General features: G+C 46.9%; 1 protein-coding gene across 2 annotated transcripts in view; it reads right to left on the bottom strand.

The window, feature by feature from the left end:
- The window catches only part of Rab11fip3 (RAB11 family interacting protein 3), a 75,321-nt gene that overhangs the window by 18,600 nt on the left and 36,475 nt on the right, over nt 1–20,246 (bottom strand). Inside the window, exons 3-7 of one of the 2 annotated variants that reach the window (XM_075941430.1) lie at nt 15,070–15,161; nt 7,642–7,853; nt 5,749–5,898; nt 3,642–3,776; nt 1,202–1,237 (exon numbers count right to left, since the gene is read on the bottom strand). In XM_075941430.1, the coding sequence (XP_075797545.1) occupies nt 1,202–1,237; nt 3,642–3,776; nt 5,749–5,898; nt 7,642–7,853; nt 15,070–15,161 (625 nt within the window). The remainder of the gene's footprint in view (nt 1–1,201; nt 1,238–3,641; nt 3,777–5,748; nt 5,899–7,641; nt 7,854–15,069; nt 15,162–20,246) is intronic. The other variant, XM_075941431.1, reaches the window with a different exon arrangement.

Here is a 20,246-nt window from a genome sequence, read left to right as displayed (position 1 = left end):
CTTTAGAAGCAAAGAAAACATCTTCAAAGCTTCCACAGAGAGAAAAGCCATGAAGAAACAAAGAAGTTAGATATAGCAGCAACTCCAGTACCAAAGGCTGTGACTAATGACTACAGAAAAATCTAAGGAAAATTCACAACCTTGACCCAAACCAACCAAAGGACACTCCCACCCAAGGTCTTAAATTTTACCCCGTTCCTTCCCTTCTCAGGAAGCTCACAGAAAGATATGCAAAACAAAAAGAGGTAAGACAGGAGAAGGCTGGGGCAGGGAGCTGGCTGACCCAATCTCTGAAACAGAATACACAGGGTGTGTGTGTGTTGGCGGGGGGGGGAGGCATGCAAGGACCCTAGTTGTAAAGCCAGGAGACACCCTGTACAAAACAGCAGGAATGCTCCCCCATGGCCCCAAGAGAGGGCTGGACAGTGAGGACAGGCTGCAATTCGGAAGATAGCAAAGAGCATAGAGCAGCAACAGCTTGTCATAGGAAGGAAACACACTACCACCTGAGGCTGGCCCAACGGAGGCTGTCAGTATCTTAGACCTGAACCCTCACTTCGTGAAGCCTCCAGGAGCCAACTGGAGGGCAGAAGCATAACTCACCTTTTATACCAGGAAGTCGACAGCAGCCAAACTCCAAAAAACAGAAGCTGGCCTTTAAAACTCTAGGTGGGGGTGGCGCACATCTTTAATCCTAGCAATCGGGAGGCAGAGGCAGGTGGATCTCTGAGTTTAAGGCCAGCCTGGTCTACAGAGTGAATTCCAGGACAGACAGGGCTACACAGAGAAACCCTGTCTTGAAAAGCAAAATAAAACAAAACAAAAAACTAAAGCAAAAAAACCTAACGACTCTAGCGAAACCTATTCCCACCCTCTCTTCTCTCCATGTGAGTCACTGGGCAGGCAGCTGCCCAGAGTCTAAGAGACCGACTCCTAGAGCAGACAGACTCACAGAGACTGTGGCCCATTCCAGCCCTTGCAGGGAGTACGAGAGGGCAGAGGGAACATCAGAAGCTACTATCAGCCCCGGTCCAGGTCTAAACCCACGGCCCTAGAAATCCCTTTCACAACCTCTTCCTCCCCTCAATTGCTTTCTATCAAACCATGAACTATAACTTGAAAGTTTGAATTAAAAAAAAATCAGAAACTCTGACTATGAGAACATTTCATAATTTTCACAAGTGATCGAGGCTCTGCCTACCTTGCCACCTTCCTGCTGGAGAGCCGCTTGGCTGGGCTGTGCAAAAACCAAACAAACAGGAAAATAGTGTCAGGGAGCAGACCGAAGGACAAGAGGAAACAGGAAGCTTGGGTTGGGGAGATAGCAGGGCACAGGCATGCAGCCCCTTGCCCCAGACAAGCCGCATGCACAGAATGCCCACTCTGCATGCACGACACCCTTTGCAAAGGTCTTCACCAGGTCTCATCATTCCATTCCTATGACTTCAGAAGAAACCAAGCAGGCTACAGTACCCAACCAAGCCTGATGCCTAAACCCACCAGCTGACAGCACCTGGGTTCGCATCACTGGCTACTGCCATGTCCCCAAATGCTTACCCCAGTTGACTGGCTATCACACAGGCCCTCCTATATGACAGCAAGGCCTGTAATCATTTTTGCTTGGGTCCTGACACTTCAAACTGCAAATATCTGTAGGGTGAGGATTTAGACACCCTTCCTGGAGCCACCCCAGAGCAATAACACAGACCAGCTCCAGCAGCAAGAGCAGGCCCAACATGCCTCTTCCGGCTCTGGGGCCAATCAGAGCATAGCCTTCCTTCTGAATCTGTGGGCCCAAGGAAGATACAACTGTGTCCAGGAACAAGAACCACTTGTCTTAGCTCACAGTGGACTCGCCAGCCTCCTTTCCCTCTTCCAAGGGCAGGCAGACAGGCCAGCCATCTACTTATTCCCTTATCACTTCAGCTGGACTCAAAATCACTGTGTGGTGGCTCTGGGAAGTACATGGCTGGGATTCATTTTCATTTGCTTGTGATGCTACATTCTGCCAATAGAGGGCACTGGAGAGATGGTGCTAATAGCATAGCACCTAAAGAGAACTGTGGCACCATTTCCACTGGGTTGCTGGCTGCTGAAGGGCTCAGATCTTTTCCTGGGTCCCTCTGCCTACTGGATGGCTCCCTCTCCTGGCTGGACTCCTGACTAGCACGATACATTTTAGTACACTCTGCATGTAAGAACAGACTGCTCTGTCTACCTATCAGCCTTGGCACCAGCAAATCCTGCACCAGTTTACAATTCTGAAGATAGATCTCTGAGTAAATCAGACAGCTCGGTTTCTATAAAGTGCATTGGTTTTACAGATACTCCAAGGTACCTGAAGAACACAACACTACAAACACCTGCGACATAATGTAAACCCTGATGTTACACAGGGAGTTCACCAAGTGTACCCTGCGGAATCCATGCAGGCCAGGAGGCACAATTCAGCTCTTTCACTAGTATTGGGGTGCTAGTACTTGACAACTGTGTCCTAACGAAAGCAGAGCCTTGTAGAGTGAGAGATCCCACCCCACTCATGCTGAGCCACATACTAGTCTGACCTCTGCCCCACAAGGCCTAACTGCTATGATCATTGCATCTTAGAGGCAGGTTTTTAGCAGAGAAAAAAAATCTTTGGTGATTGAGACAACATGTCTTCTTTAACATGCCTGTAACTCACACCTGTTCATCAGCAGTAAGAATGCAGCTGGCACCTTCCCAGCACTGAACACTGGGTAGGTGAAAGCATGTGTCCTCTACAATGGTAGCCAGCGGAGCTTCTGGAATCAAAGACTGGATTCTCTTACAACACTTCTGCCCACTAGAGCCTGTGTGGTAGTCTGCTGCCTCTGCTTAGCAGGGGATGCCATCCTTAGCTTCACAGACAACCCGTCTCTTCTCCAGACCCTTCTTCAAGGCCCCAGCCAAAGACTCATCCCTCTACACACTGAGCCAATGGGAAGTTGGGCACGTTGATATGAACAAAGAACCCAAAGAGGTTTCCTATGAGTCTGTGAGGCTGTACTTCCGGAGGTAGCAAAGGGAACTCACTAGAACGCTGGACTCGCTAGAACGCTGGTTCTGCTGGGACTGCTCACAGAGACGCAGTGGGCAAAGGGCAGAGATGAGCAATGCATAGGTGAGGGAGAAACAGAAGCATGGGCAAAGAAGCAGCAGGCGCGCATGGAAGGGCAAAGAAGCAATGCCAAGCCTCTGCATGTGAATGAGAGCAGGCTACAGAACTGAAGGCCCAGGGCACAGGAGAGCAAGACTAACCTAGCATCCCAGAAAACTACTTACAAATTTGTTTTCAGAAACCCATCTTTAAATTCCCCACCTCGGCCTCCATGACTCAGCTGAAGACAATTTTTTGACAAGATGCTGGAGTGTCCTCTTTAATATGGTAAGCTGTTTCCCTACAGGGACAGCAGCTGACAAGGCTGCCACATGCATAAAGGAGAAGGGACATAACAGCAAGCTAGAGCAAGGCATGCAGGGATAGGGTCTGCAGGAAGAGTCCCATTGTCTGAGTGCCTTGCTAGACTAGGTGACCAGAGCAGGAGCACCCAGTGATGGGGAGCACACTGCAGTGGGAGTCTCCGTGGGAGCACATAGCAAGACCAGGTCCTCCATGTTACCTATTCATCTCAAGGTCAGTCAGGCGGGCAGAAAGATCTTCGAGGCGGTTGATCTGTTTGTGGCACTGGCTACAGTAAAACTCAAAGACCTCATCAGTGAGGGCGGTGCGCAGCTTTGAGGCAAGAGGGTTGGAGCTAGAAAGACAGAGGGCCAGTCAGGAGAGAGGAGGCCCTGTTAGGCTGCTGTCTCTGCCGGGCATGAGGAGGAGGAGAGAGGGAAAGGCGCTGGACAAAAGTGGAGGAAGAGAATGAGTGGTCCGGGTGCTGGCTGTGCTCTGGGGACTACCATGAGCCCTTCCTCACATCACCTGAGGAGCTTGGGGCACCCATCACCGGGAGCAGCCAGGGCTGCCACCTGCCCTGCCGGACAATCCACAAGACCACGCAGTGAGGGCTATAACACAAACTCCCTTTAACAGGAAGTTAAGTGCAGACACAGCTTTCTCCCCCTGAAAATCACATGAATGTGACAGCAAAGTGTATCTCCAGAGGGAGTTTATTGCCTAGGTTTTTGTTGTTATTTTGAGACAGTCTTGCTCTCTCAAAAACTAAAAAATAAAAGGATACATAGGCACATTTGTACTTTTGAGATCTGTGTTAAAGACTCAGGATTCTGCCTAGCCTCCTAGGGATGCTCGTTGTACTGTGATTTTTAAAAAAAAAATATTTACTTAGGGCTGGAGAGATGGCTCAGTGGTTAAGAGCACAGGCTGCTCTTCCTGAGGTCCTGAGTTCAATTCCCAGCAACCACATGGTGGCTCACAACCATCTGTAATGAGATCTGGTGCCCTCTTCTGGTGGTGCGGGCATACATGGAGGCAGAATGTTGTATACATAATAAATAAATAAATCTTTAAAAAATATTTATTTATTATGTACACAATATTGTTTGCATTTATCCGCACAGGCCAGAAGAGGATGCCATATCTCATGACAGATGGCTGTGAGTTACCATGTGGTTGCTAGGAATTGAACTCAGGACCTCTGGAAGAGAAGTCAGTGCTCTTAACCACTGAGCCATCTCTCCAGCCCCTGCACTGTGATTTTAAACTCAACAAGCTATTAGCATACTAGTGGACCAGACACATCTGTTCCTGGGCACTGAGGTCAGGGAACCAGCCTCATCCTCGGGGAAGGACCCACAGGCTGTGGAAAACTAACCTGAAAGTTCAACTTAAAGAAGGGTAGAAAGGAATCCATAAAGTGTAGCATGAAAATGACACTTCAGATTAGAAACACCAGCTGGGAATGAGGCAAACTGCACAAACAGGAGAGACTACCATAGCCCAACAGACATGGTTGCAGAAATGCCAAATCCTGGAACAAGCCCACTACCTCCAACCAAAGTCCCTAGGATTCCCCCCAGGAGGACGTCACCTTGGGTCACTCAGAGAGCCCACTTCACAGTGTGCTGTTTTGAGGTGGCATATGAGCGGGAGGGGTAAAGGCTTAGCTTACAGAAAGCCCTTCCAGTATTGGCTCCACAGGCCTGTGCTGCCATGATAATCAGGCTGAAGTGGACAAAATCAGGAACCAGAAAGCAAAAGGGAGATGTGGTCAGTGTGGAAGAGCTGTCCAGCCAGGCCTGGGCCCCACCGAGAGACAGTGGCTTCCTCGGACTGAATCCTCAAGAGGGGGCTACTCAGGTCTTCAGTCAAAACTAGCCAGGAGTGCACACAAGTCAGTCTCCTGAGGCACAGCTTAGGAAAGGCAAATGTCTTGTCTCTAAGATGCCATAGTTCGGGTCCCTCAAATCTAGAACTTTTCAGAAAATTTGGGGGCACATCAAGACATGGTAGAGCCTGCCTTATGACTTTGAAGTGTCCCTCAAAGCAAGCCAGTGGCCATGAGGTGATCAGGGAGCTGCAGCTTAGGGCTGCAGTGGCTCAGGAGGTTCTTCAAGGTCTGCAGTACACTGCAATGAACAGACAAGAGGAGCTGCAGCGAGCCTTCAGTCTGGGACAGACTCCACACTCGTCCCCATGGCGTCTCGCTATACAGGGGCAGATAAAGCAAGTTTCCTCTGCCCAGCACAGGACCCCACAGAAATCTTTCCCCATAACTAGGTATGAAGGGGGAGTGGACCGTGCACAGTGCAGGGTGTCACCTGGGGGTTAGAAAAGCAGGGTCTCCGCAGTCTAGCTCCCCATTACAGAGGGTCTCCGGGGACAGCTCTGCCTCGCTGCCCTCACCGTAATCTTCAAAGTGTTCCTCACTGCCAATCACCATGACGACAGCCTGGCTGTGGGGGCGGGTTCTACAAAAGATAGACAGAAGCAATTCTGAGTCACAGTCACAGGCACCTGATGGGATGCACACTGTTTGATAAGCCACAAGCCTGCGTCCCATCACCCCAGGAGCCACACACTACTAAAACAGGACGGAACAGAACCAGAAACAGGTGAAATCGATTGTCAGTAACTGTACTATGTCTGCCTTTACTAACAGATATGAAATCGCATCACTTCAAAGAGGCTGTTCTTCTGGGGAAAAGGAGACAGTAAAGCGACAGACCATGAGCAGGGCGGTCAGTAGGGTCAGCAAAGCTATGCTCTTTGGCTGACCGCAGTGCTCCAACAGGGTTGCAGTTTTCACTCTGACACTCATAAGACTCACATACGTGGCCAATGTTAGCAGCTGAAGAACACAGCAGTGACACTGCAGGACGAGCCGGGTGGTGGCGGCACACACCTTTAATCCAACCAGAAGCAGAGGCAGGAGGATTGCTGAGTTCAAGGCCAGCCTGGTCTACAGAGCTAGTTCCAGGACAGCCAGAGCTATATAAAGAAACTATGTCTTAATTTAAAAAAAGAAAATATACATACACACATATGAAAACTATTACAGATAACAATGTAAGAGTTTTTAAAAACTTCTTTTGGTAGTGTTGGGCTAGAACCTAGGACTTATGCACATTATTAGGCAGACAATCCTGAAGCCACACCACAACCCAACAGTTTTAAATAAATAACTTACAACAGTGTACTATACTTTTTAAGCATTTTCTTGTCATTTTGTTGTGTTGTTGTTTTGAGTTCACTATGTAGCTCTTGGTTGTCTGCAACTCACTAGTAGACCAGGCTGGCCTCAAACTCACAGATCTGCCTGTCTCTACATCTTGAGTGCTGTGATCAAAGGTGTGTGCTGCCACACCTTAAGTTTTGTTTTTGTTTGTTTGTTTGTTGAGACAAGGTTCTCTGTAGCTTTGGTACTTGTCTTGGAACTAACTCTTTTTTTTTTTTTTTTTTTTGGTTTTTCGAGACAGGGTTTCTCTGTGGTTTTGGAGCCTGTCCTGGAACTAGCTCTTGTAGACCAGGCTGGTCTCGAACTCACAGAGATCCGCCTGCCTCTGCCTCCCGTGGAACTAACTCTTGTAGACCAGCCTGGCCTCGAACTCAGAGATCTGCCTGCCTCTGCTGGGATTAAAGGCATGCGCCAGCACTGCCCAGACAACTTTAAGTTTTTAGCAATATATTTATTTATTATTTATTATGTACATATGCGGTGAATGCAGGGGATCACAAAGATATGTGAATACTATGTCCTCTAACCCTGGTGTCAAGATACTGTGCTAGTGGTGGCACTTGCCTTTAATCCCAGCATTTCAGAGGCAGAAGCAGGTGGACCTCTGAGTTTGAGGCCAGCCTGGTCTACAGAGCTAGTTCTAGGACAGCTAGGGCTGTTACACACACAGAGAAGAAACCCTGTCTTGAAAAACAAACAAACAAAATCTCAGAGGACTGAATTAAGGTTTATCTCTTATAATTTCTCTGTCTCTACAGCCAGACCCCATAGGGCATTAAATCCAGGAGTGTCCTAGAAAGAAGCATAAAGGGAAGTCAGCTGGCCAGAAACCAGACAGGTGCAGCTCAACAGAGACAGTAGGAAGCTATGTACAACCCAGACCATTTCCACCATTGCAAACAGTACAGGTTAGGGAATCCACAAGACATACAGACGCACAGGAACACACACATACACACACAGCACGGGTACAGACCTGCCTGGGAGCAACAGCAATGCACCATGGTCAGGCTCCTCCATCGTGTCTAGGCACTCTGAGGGCACAGCTGAGCCACCGGCACTATCAGCGTCCCCTTCAGGGTGAAGCTCAGGGTGCACCAAGGTGCTGGTGTCCTCATCTGTGAAGGTCTCACACTCACTGTAGGTACTCTCAGACCCCATATATGCGCTGTCTGTCACCTCATTGGCCTAGGAGAGAAAACCAACAGTTAGCCTGGGCAGCTATGGAGGCCACACTGCAAAGAGGACATGGCACCAGTAAAAATAACAACCATATCCCTAAACACCAATGTTAGCTTATAAATTAGGACTCAGTATGTGTGCATGCATGCGAGCACACACATACATTTGTTGCAGGCTAAACACAGGATCTCTGAGATGCCCTATGTGTTCTGCCATTCAGCTGTACTCTCAGTCCCTTATTTTTAAAATGAAAAAGAAAAGACAAAATTATGCATAAAGGTGGGTATGGAGGAACCCACCTGTATTCCTGGCACACAAAAGGCAAGGCAGGAAGACCATGAGTTGAAGGTCAGCCTGGGTTAATAGAAAAATTTTTGTCTCGAAAAAAAAAATCAAAAATATTCAAAAGTGGAGTCATTTTAAAATCAGTTGAATAATAATACATCTAAAAGATACAAAGCATCCTAGAATCACAAATATTCCCAACAGAACCGCTTGTTTTGTGGCCTTCAGCATGAATATTACTTACAGTAAAGGAGTTAACCCGAGTGTAAGTATGCCTTTTAGAATGATGACATCAACGGCTGGCCCGATGGCTCTGTGAGCAAAGGCACTAGCCACCAGGCCTAATGAGTTCAAGACACACATGGTGGGAGAGAACAGGCTCCCCAAAAGTGTCCCTTGACCTCCACACACATAATGTGGATGTCCCCTTCATAAACACATATAAAATTAGTAACAGTAAAAATGTAATAAAGATCAAATTAAGATATCATCATCAACAACTATTTTGTATGTTTAGGCTGATTTTTTTTTCCCTTCTTTGGTTTTGATTTTTCAAGACAGGGTTTCTTTGTGTAGCCCTGGCTGTCCTGAAACATGCTCTGTAGACCAGGCTGGATTCAAACTCTGAGATCCACCTGCCTCTCCTCCACCAGTGCTGGAATTAGTCAATTATCTATCCAATTGTTATCGTTCAATGTCTGTTTCCTCAATTGTACTTGTTTTCCCCTATGGACAGAACATGGCACAGGGCCCAATTTATGGCAGTCTAATTTAAATAATACTAACAAGCTTAAAACTAAGGGATAAAAGAGGGTATTTCTACTTAAAAGTTCAATTTTAATTACAACAAAGCTGCAAGTTAGGATAGTCTCTGACATTTCATATTCAGAAGATTCTGAGGTTAACAATTTGTAAATAGGATTTCAGAAAACTTGCAGTTCTAGCAGGAAAAAGATGCCCTTTGTCCCTGAGGTCTGGTGTTCCAAGGAGTGTGAGGACAACAGCCATGGCGTCCAGCTGAGCCTCTGGGTGATGAGAAGCCAGCTGCACTCTTGTTTACTCCACTAACAGCCTGTGACCTGATACACAAATCAAGGCTGGAGCTTCAGCCACAGAGGGAGCTATAAGGACTTGTCTTAGGGTTCCAGTGGGTGACATGGGTGGGCACTTCTTAGAGCAAGGAAGGGAACAAGACTGCAGAGTTCGTATGCCTCCAGAGGGTACAAAATTCATCAATACTAAGTAATTTGTAGAAAGCAGTCAAGTCAAAAACCTAAAACCAAAGCCAGACAACAGTAGTACACACATTTAATTTCAGCACTTGGGAGACAGAAACAGGCAGTTCTTTATGAGTTCAAGGACAGCATGGTCTACATAGCTCCAGCCAAGGCAATATAGTGAGACCCTATCTTTAAAAACAAAACAAAACAAAAAAAACCCAAACAAGAAAGTGACCTTTACAGTCCAGTTCTGTTTTACCCATGCACCTAAGCAGCTCTCTCCTGAATGAGGCAGGCCAGGACTCCATCCTGCAGAAGCCAGCTCAGAGAGGCTAGCACAGCAGACAGGCACAGGCAACTGTCCAAGGCCTGGCCTACAGGAGATGGTGGACAAACAGGACACCATCCTGTGTAGACTCCTGATGGTCCATGAGGGGAGGCTGATAGTCGCTTACCCAGGCACTAAGAAAACCCTGTAGATTTCCGAGGAGAATAAAAACAAAGACTAGACACAGTTCATTAGTAGTAGCAAAAACTTCTAAAAGAATGTTGGCCCTGGTGCATAAATATGGCCCCACAAGAGACCATGCTCAGCACCAAGTTGTGGATCTTAGACAAAGGAAGCAGGTAGATCTGGGAGCTGGACAAGACCCCAACACTAACCCGGCAGGAACTTCCCAAGACCTTATAACATGTTGTTGCTTATGTAAAAGGTGGCCTTGAGGTAACTTTAAAATCTTTAGACATATTTTGGTTTTATGTGTATGAATGTTCTACCTTTATGTTGGTTCTCCTGGAACTGGGGTTGCGGATGGTTCTAAGCCACCAAATGAGTGCTGAGAATTGAACTCAGCCCTGATTCAAGGCAACAAGTGCTCGTAACTGCTGGGCCATCTCGCCAGCTTGAGGCAGCTTTTTAAAAAGCCAACCCAGAGTGGGTTTTTTACAGATTTTTTGTCTCCTGTTGCTTTGTTTGTACATTTTTTTTTAAATCTTAGTGGCCTTTTGCTTGTTTATTACGGTTTCTGATTAGTGTTTTTATGAGTTCTGTTTTGGTCTGTATGTGTGTCTCAGGGTGTGTGTTTCTGCACTTTTCTTTTTTTCTTTTCTTTTTTTTTGTTGCTTCCTAAAGGAGACAAAAAGAACGCCTGGAGTTGGAATGGGTAGGGAGATAGGGAGGATATGAGAGGAAATGGGGGAGGGGAACCAGGATTGAAATATACTGTATGAATTTTTAATTAAAAAATAAAAATATCTCCAGGCCTTGGTGGCACACTCCTTTAATCTCAGCACTTGGGAGGCAGGGGCAGGTGGATCTCTGAGTTCAGAGCCAGGCTGGTCTGTAGTGTGAGACCTTGTGTCAAAACAAAACAAAAACCAGATGACTCATCCAGTAAAGGCACTTGCCATCAAGCCTGATGCCTGGAGTCTGATCCAGGACCCAGATAGTGAGCTCCATACCTGCGCTGTAGAATGGGCAACCCCTGCCCCACGAATAATGTAATGATTTGTTTTTTAAAACCAGCCCGTGTGTACATATGCCAGGTGCTCACTGCTCCACCCTGGCCACTTGGAATAGGGGTAACAAGTTCTCAGTGGAGTTAGCACATCTCCTCCTGGGGTAGAAAGAGTCCAAAAGCTGGACTCTACTCATTCCACAGAGTTCTCATGAGGCTGAGGGTGGTGTCCCTGGGAGCACAGGCCGAGGACGGCACCATCCGTGGAGTTTAGGCAGAGTATGAGACCGAATCAACTCTACCAACACCAGGGCAAAGAGGTACATGCCACTGTCTCCATCTGGAGCACAGATCCTGGAGGGAGGCTGTCTGACACAGTCTCGTTTCTAAAGGAGCACTGTGGAGTAACTGCAGAGCCCCAGTCACAGAGGGGACACAGCCGCATGTGCAAACTAACAAGGTCAAGAGGTCCCATCCCCAAGCACTGCAAAAATCACTCAGAATCCTCTGTGGGATATGGGACACAAACATGAAGCCCCTGATTGCTAATGGTCTACTAGAGGCAAGTCAGCCACAAAGGAGGAAGACAGACTCTGAGGCAATGGAAGGATAGATGCCCAACTGAGACCCTGCCCCCGACAGCACCTGAGACTTGGTTCTTCTGCCAGCCACTACTGTGCAAGGGCCCTGCACAGGTGCTAAAGAGCTAAATAGCAGATCTATTTTCCCAAGGCCCTTCAAAACAGGCACAAAACCCCTCACCCGCGAGCACAGTACTACTACACAGCTCACGACACACACAGCAAGCAGAGCACACAGCCTCACCCACTGGGCCACATCTACCAGCCAGCCAGGACCTGGCTTTGCCCAGAAGGCAACAACTTTATATTACCAACTTCTAAAATTTTTATCTAATACCAAAGTAAAGATGAACTCACTTTAAAATCAAAGTGCCTTAAAAAGCTTCCAAATGTGTCATTACAATCACTAGGTAACTAATCATCTAAGGCACTAACCGACAGATGAGATCCTTAGTTCAGTCTATCAGGTATGGCTAACAATGCCCGGCAGCTCACATAGTCCAGGCTATGGTTCCACCCTTCACAAGCCTTTCTCTCCATAGAAATAGAATTCGGGCACAATCCAGGCACAGTGCACTCTCAGGTCTCTCCTTACCCTCAGATGATGGCCAAGCATCTTCACAGGCCTGTCTCTGAGCCCAGGCTCTGGGAAGGGTGTGTTGTTGTTGATGACCTCCTCCTCATCATGTGTCCCAGCTCACCAAGTCGCTAGCTTCTCTTCACTGACTGTCACCTTCCTGTTTGTTAGCTGTGCTGGTGTTCCTGCAAAATCCATGTGCCCACCTGACGGCACATCACCACCTCAGAGAAAGTTTAACCTGCTCCCAGACACGCTCCGTTAAGCTGCTGCTGGCCAGGTGGGGAGAAGCAAAGTCCAGGAAGCGTCCTTGCTGGTCTTAAACAGGCAGGGAACAAAGCAGAGCTTGGCTGTACACTTTAACCTTCCTGATAACAGTTTGTACAAAAGACACATTCTCATCAAAAAGAGTGGTCTCTCCAGCTCCCAGCAGTGGGAGAGGAGGGAGGCACACAGAAAGCACAGCAAGAACAGTTCTAGGACACCCTTATCTTCTGGTCCTGCTTGTTCTTGTGGTGACTTCCTCACTGCCCTTCCAGAAACCATGATAAGTGGTCTCTACCCACCATGCCGGTCCTCCCTTGGCCTGCTCAGATTCTTGGACAATGAGCTTTCTTCTCATGATCATTCCTGTAAACATCACCAGCAGCTTAACTCAGCTCCCTAACTCTTCCCTGCCTCATTTAATTTTTTGCTATTGCAAGCTAAACACCCAAGAGGTCCCCAGGAAAGTGGCAGTAGGAGCCAGGACTACTAGGAGACCCTAACAGAGAGTGCACATGAGCAAGTAATGGCTCATTACTCCTGCCAGCATGTGCTTACAGACACCAAGTTCCACTAGAATCGCAGGTCTAACAGGAACTATCTGCAGCAAATCAGTAAAAGGCTAATCGTCTCTAAGTACCAAATATGACATCTGGATTTGACATATAGATCTCCACTTTAAGAAGATGCTGGAAGCTGGGATCTCAGCCCTCGGGAGGCAGAGGCAGGTAGATCTCCGTGAATTCAAGGCCAGTTTGGTCTACATAGCAAGTTCTAGGACAGCCTAGAACCCTAGAGAAACCCTGTCTCAGAAAACTAACAAACCAACAAAAGAATGTTTGACATTTGTTTGATTTTTTGTTTTTATTTGTTTGTTTGTTTGTTTTTTGAGTGTGTAGTTCTGACTGTCCTGCAACTTGTAGTGTAGACCAGGCTGGCTTCAAACTCAGAGATCTGCTTGTCTCTGCCTCCTAAATGCTGGGATTAAAGGAATGAGCCACCACATCTGACAACACTTTTTTTAAAGACAGGGTATCATATGGTCCAGTCTATATAGGCTTTGAACTCACGATGTCAACAAACGTTACTGAATTTCTGATCCTCCTGTTTCCACCTACCAAGCACGAGGATTGGAGCCTGTAACATCATGACTAGCTATTTGATTTAAAGAAAAAACTGTAAGTTTGTAGCAGTACCTAGTTCTGAGAACAGTACCTGCAAACCTGAAAAGCAAGACACAGAAGAAACATTGAGCAGAGTGAGAAGAGCAGATCTGAGTGTAGCTCAGAGACACCAGGAAAGGCAGACACACAACTCTGCCAAACCCAGGGCAGCCAGGGGCACGTGGGGCATGGCGGAGCACAGGGGACTTGGTGAGTGGCAAACGACGGTCTGTGATGCTGTCTCAGACACAAGGCTTCATGAGTAGCAAATGCTGGTCAGCAGTGACGCATCAGCTGTGGCCCACCAGTGCAAGTGTGCTTGTAATGGGAACACTAAGGCAAGGCATCATATGGAAATCCTCTGTACTATTTGGTCCATGTACTAAAAACTCAAAACCTTCAAAAATGAAATCTTTGAAGATTTTAAAAGTAAACAAAACACATAGAACTGTTTCTTTCATCTAAAACACAAATCAGAGTGCTAGGAGAGAAGGCTCAGGGGTTAAGGGTTACTGCTCTTCTGCACAACACAGGTTTGATTCTCAGCACCCACATTACGTGGCTTACAACTGCCTTTAACTTCAGCTCTGACCTCCATAGGTGCCTACACTCCTGTGCACTTACTCAAACACAGACACACGCATACTAGAAATAAGTCTTTAAAAGAGAAATTAGGGCCAGGCAGTGGTGGCGCATGCCTTTAATCCCAGCACTTGGGGTGCAGAGATAGGCAGATCTCTGTGACTTCGAGGCCAGCCTGGTCTACAAAAGCTAGTTCCAGGACAGGCTCCAAAGCTACAGAGAAACCCTGTCTCAAAAAGAGAGAGAGAGAGAGAGAGAGAGAGAGAGAGAGAGAGAGAGACTGACTGGGATTAAAAAGCCTGAATTCTGTGGTGCATTAGCCCTCAAAAGGAAACTAGTTAGACATACAGGGCCCAGCTCCTCATGCTACAAAGGAGAAAAGGTTCTGAGAACTTAAGAACTGTCTGTGTCACTTAGGAGGCTGAAATGCTGGCAGCTGCCACTTCTATCCGCAAACCAAGGGCTCAGTTATAACTCATGTTTTCAAGATTGGTCTCACTACATTGGCAGGACAGCCCAGAATTCCTGGGCTCAAGCACCCTGTCTCTAAGCCACTCTGAACACCAGGGCAACAACTCCATGTATTTTACAAAGAAAATCCTGTAGATCAGCCATATGACTCGAGACTCATCTCTCTCCAGTTACAGTGGTCTGCCTTCCTTTGCTGTGACTTTGTCTCCAGCTGGGTGACAAGGAACCCACAGTTATAAGAGACACCACAAAGCACAACCCTAGCTTTTCACAGGAGTAGACAGTAAGGGACATAGGGCAGGAGGCGGGTCAGTTCATGTTTCCAAACACAATTATTTTCAAATTCACAAAGGGAAACCTTCAGTGTCTTCTGTTCTGCCTCTGCGTGGTAGAAGGTGACAGCGAGGATGTCACAGAGCCTAACTGTCCACAAACCTCTACACAACAGGCCCGAGAGATGACTTTTGAACATGTAGATCCTGGGCCCAACCAGGCCAGTGGGAATCATCTGTGGTTTCTCCCACAGCCTCCCTCCCACACGCACGGGGCACAGCACTGAAGCAGCTCTGCTGCTCAGGAGAACACAGGAGGCAAAGGGGCTCACAGTCAAGAAAGCACTTGCCTCATAAGTGACAAAGTCGTCAAACTCATCGGCGCAGGCAGGGGGCTCTTCATCGTGGACGGGCTCCACACTGTGCAGCTGGCCATCAGGATCTGTGGAGAGAAGACCAGGCCTCAGCAGGCCACCCAGTGATGTCCAGAGGGGTCCATGGTAGAGGAACAGTGTGTAACTAGGACTCCCAGTTTTACGCTTCTAAGGCTGAGCTGCCATGAGATGGGTGGACGGGACTCACTGCAGCAAAAGGTACACTACTGTGGACCTCAAGCTGAGAACTCCAGCGGGAGAGGTCAGAGGAGGTGCACAAGAACCACACCCCCCAGTAGACAACAGTGCTTGCTAGGGTGCTGAGAAGTTTGTGTGTACATGACTTTAAAAAAAAAAAAAAAGAAAGAGCCAGGGTTGGAGAGATGGCTCAGAGGTTAAGGGCACTGACTGCTCTTCCAGAGGTCCTGAGTTCAATTCCCAGTAACCACATGGTGGCTCACAACTGTCTGTAATGAGATCTGGTGCCCTCTTCTGGCCTTCAGGCATACGTGCAGACAGAATACTGTATACATAATTAATAAATAAATCTTAAAAAAAAAAACCAAACAACATTGAAAGGAAAAGTGCAAAACTCCTAGTTCTGCAAAAACATACAGCCTTGAAAGGGGTTACATACAAACCCCACTCAACATCACCAACATCTTGTCCGGGTAAACACTGAAAAATGCAGTGTCTAGGTGTTACACTCAACAGTTTATTTTACTCTGCTTTACTGGTGTGTGTGTGTGTGTGTGTGTGTGTGTGTGTGTGTGTGTGTGTGTGTGTGTGTGTGTGTAAAGTGGGTTTGGACCAGCAAGAAAGTTCAATGGATAAAAGTGCTTGCCACTAAGTCTGACAAGATGAGTTTGATCCCTGGAGCCCGCATCGGGAAAATATAAAACCAAGACCCAATGTTGTTCTGTGACTTCCTTCCAGGTGCATGCCATGACATGTATGTGTCCATATCTGTATGCACACTCAAACCCAATGAATAATACAGTGAAAATATCTCAAAATATGACGTTGAGTTTAAAATTTTTCTTTATTTTTGAAAGAGCTTCTCTACATAGTCCTGGATGCCTTGGAACTTGTTCTGTAGGCCAGGTTGAATTGAACTCACAGAGATCGATCCATCTACTTCTGCTTCCTGAGCATTGGAATTAAGGGTGTATAACACCATACTTAAATCACGTGTGTGCCTGTGCCCATAGAGGCCAGAAGAGGGGATTAGATTCCCCTAAAGACAGAGTTACAGGCAGTTGTGAACCACCTGAAATGAGTGCTAGAACTGAACTTGAGCCTCCTGGAGCAAGTGTTCTTAACTGCTAAGTCACCTCTCCAGTCCCCAGGAGCTATGGTTACTGCTGTCTTGTTGTTTGCTTGTTTCCAAGGCGGAGTCCTATTGTATAGCCATGACTGGCCTAGAATTTGATATATAGATCAGGCAGGCTTTGAACTCAGAGATCTGCTTGCCTCTACCTCCAGAGTACTTTGATGAAAGGTGTGTGCCCCAGCAAGTTGTTTTTATTTTATTTTATTTTTGATTTTTTTGAGACAGGGTTTCTCTGTAGCTTTTGAGACTGTCCTGGAACTAGCTCTTATAGCCCAGGCTGGCCTCGAACTCACATAGATGCACCTGCCTCTGCCTCCCGAGTGTTGGGATTAAAGGCATGCACCACCACCGTCCAGCTATAAGGTATGTTTTTAAAAAGACTTCTTTTTTATAATTTTAAATGTGTGGATGTTTGCCTGCATATATGTATGTGAATACTATATACATCCTGGTGCCTGGAGGCCAAACAAGGTATCAGATTCTCTGGAACTGGCGTTATAGATGGCTATAAGCTTCCATGTAGGTGCTAGGAATTGAATCTAGGTCCTCTACAAGAGCAGCTAATCTCTTAGCTGTTAAGCCATCTCTCCAGCAGCTAAGAAAGTAAATTGTAAAGAAGCACCAACTTCTGAACTCAATGCCAGAGACATTTTCGAAACATTTCAATTATAAAACACCTGCATCTTCCTCTGAGAAAAGAGGTGCCAATATCCATGGTCTCCAAGATGCTCAAGGGACATTGTGCCCGAGGAAGGATACAGAAGGTCATCCATACCAAAGTCTCATTACTAAGTAATTTCTTTCATGGAGTACATTGACTTACAGTTTGATTGCTTAGTCAATATCATTAACACAGCCTGGTGGTGGTGGCACAGGCCTTTAATCCCAGCACTCCAGGAGACAGAGGCAGGTGGATCTCTGAGTACAAGGCCAGCCTGGTCTAAAGAGTGAATTCCAGGATATCCAGAGCTACACACAGAAAAACCATGTCTCCAAAAAAAAAAAAAAAAAAAAGAAAAAAGAAAAAAAAAAGGACAAAACAAACAAAATAAATAAATAATAGGGTAGGGAGGGGAAAAAAACACCTCAATCCTTCCCTTGTTTTTTTTTTTGTTTTTTTTTTTGTTTTTTTTTTTTTTTTTCCCAAGACAGGGTTTCTCTGTGGCTTTGGAGCCTGTCCTGGAACTAGCTCTCTGTAGACCAGGCTGGTCTCGAACTCACAGAGATCCGCCTGCCTCTGCCTCCCAATGCTGGGATTAAAGGCGTGCGCCACCATCGCCCGGCCCTTGTTTTATTTTTGAGGCAAGGTTTTCTGAAACCCAGCCTGGTTGTCAATCAGTCATTCAGTCTTCTCTGTCCATTCTCAAGTACCGGATTACAAGTGTGAAGCATAACCAGTTCATATAGTCGTATCTCAACGGCTAAGTGGAGCAGCAACCTTCCCGACGATCTGGGAAGAAATACTCTGGAACAGTCAGTACTGGCACCCTCTAAATGAGCCACAAAGACCAGAGACAGTTCATGTTTTGATCTAGACAAATGAAGAAAAACACAACCACAAAACCTCAACAAGTCACGCCTTTAATCCCAGCACTCAGGAGGCAGAGGCAGGCAGATCTGTGTGAGTTCGAGGCCAGTCTGGTCTACAAAAGCTAGTTCCAGGACAGCCAGGGCTGTTACACAGAAAAACGCTGTCTCAAGAAAAAAAAAAAACCAAACAAACCAACCACCACAGGTTCTGAGAGTTGGACACTAACAAACAGACCTGGGTAACTAAGGACAGGACTGCAGAGGCAACAATGAGAGTCCAAGGGAGTGCTCTTAACCACTAAGCCATCTTTCCAACACCCCCCCCCCCCGACAGTGTTTCTTTGTGTAGCTTTAGCTGTCCTGAAACTAGCTCTGTAGACCAGGCTGGCTTCCAACTCAGAGATCTACCTGCCTCTGACTCCTGAATCCTAGCATTATGGGTGCCATCTGGGATTAAAGAAGTATACTGCTGTTGCCCGGCCCAGCCCCTCATTTTTCCTTTGAGACAAGGTCTCACTAAATTGTCCAGACAGGCCTTAACTTGAGATCCCCCTGCCTTAGTCTCCTTATGTGGAAATACTCTGTTTTGATACAGGTTGTCACTAAGTAGCTCTGGCTGGCTTAGAATTTGTTATATAAGCCAGGCTGGCCTTGAACTCACAGAGACCCACCCACCTGTCCACCTGCTAAGGGCTAGTATTAAAGGTGTCACCATCACAGCTATTTGTTAAGTGGAATTTTTGTACATTGGTGTTTTGCCATGGATGTCGGGTCCCCTGAAACTAAAGTTACCGACATTTGTGAGCTGCCATGTGGGTGCTGGGAATTGAACCAAGGTCCTCTGGAACAGCAGTCAGTGCTCTTAACCATTAAGCCATCTCTCCAGCCCCCTGAGTCATCTCTCCAGCCCCATAAGTGGAAATTTTTTTTTTTTGGTTTTTTGAGACAGGGTTTCTCTGTGGCTTTGGAGCCTGTCCTGGAACTAGCTCTTGTAGACCAGGCTGGCCTTGAACTCACAGAGATCCGCCTGCCTCTGCCTCCCGAGTGCTGGGATTAAAGGCGTGCGCCACCACCGCCCGGCCATAAGTGGAAATTTTTAATGTGCATTTATCTTGTCCTTCCAGAGCGAGGGATGTATGAGCCAGAGCCATGGCCTATTTGTAACAGTTCTCTGTCTCATTCTATTCCTGGAACAGTGCTTGTGGCTGTGACAGCAGGCGTCTTGCGCTTCCCCACAAACTAGGTCAATATACTGTGGTTTACTATGCTGCCCTCCAACGTAGAATGAGGCTGACAGGCAATACAAGCTGTCCATCGCTACACCAGTGCATTACAGCAGGACCTGAGATGATCTTCACTGGAAACGTAGTTCAGATAAGCATAGCTTCCTTTCTGAATGCTTTTAAGTACTATAAAATCTTTCAAAGTCAGCTCTGACTTCATCTTTTATTCTGTTTTCACTGTGTCCTCCTAATCAGATGGAAATGAAACCCCAAAATGACAAAGGCAGAAAAGCAAAGCCTCTGTGCTAATCGGCAGGTGCACTGAGCAGTTCCTTCAACATTCTGCACAGCACTCTCCATGGCCCAGGCTGGGGTAGAGTCATAAGTTTGCTCAGTCCCAGAAAAGGCCCAGTTTCCCACTACACTGCTGGACAGCTGATCTCCACAGCTCATTCCTCTACCTTCTGACCCCAGTCCCCTACACACCAGGCACACATCCCTACCCTATAGGACACCCCTGCCTGGTGTCACCCCTGATTCACTCCCACACCCCCTAGTCTCCCACCTTATCATCTCCCACCAGAAAGCCAGCACCAAAGGCAAAGGATTCTGTTCTGGTCTCCAGAATAGTTAGCTCAGGTCTGCCACATTTAACCTCATCTCTGCAGATACCCACAGCTCACTGTAAGGACCCTACTATCCTCCAGGTCCAGGCTGAACTCAAGGCAATGTACCCACAGTGTGGTAGCAGGGTGAGACTCTGAAACATTAAACTATTTCTAACAACTAGCTGGGAGATTTACATTCCTAATTAAATCAATCAGAAAGAATGCAAAAATGATGAAATTAAAAATGAATCCCGAAACTGGGTGGTGGTGGTGGTGGTGTTATATGCCTTTAATCTCAAAGGCAGGTGGATCTCTGTGGTCTACAGAGCAAGTCCCATGATACCCATGGCTAAACAGAAACCCTATCTCAAAACATACAAAGAAAACCACTGGAGTCCTGAGCACTGGGATTACACTTACTTATTCCTGCTTCAGAATTACTCACTTACAATTGTACCG

Source organism: Microtus pennsylvanicus, chromosome 11 (assembly GCF_037038515.1).
Source record: "Microtus pennsylvanicus isolate mMicPen1 chromosome 11, mMicPen1.hap1, whole genome shotgun sequence".
NCBI lineage: Eukaryota > Metazoa > Chordata > Mammalia > Rodentia > Cricetidae > Microtus > Microtus pennsylvanicus.
Note: the sequence above shows the minus strand (reverse complement) of the source record. Positions and strands in the feature narration are given on the sequence as shown.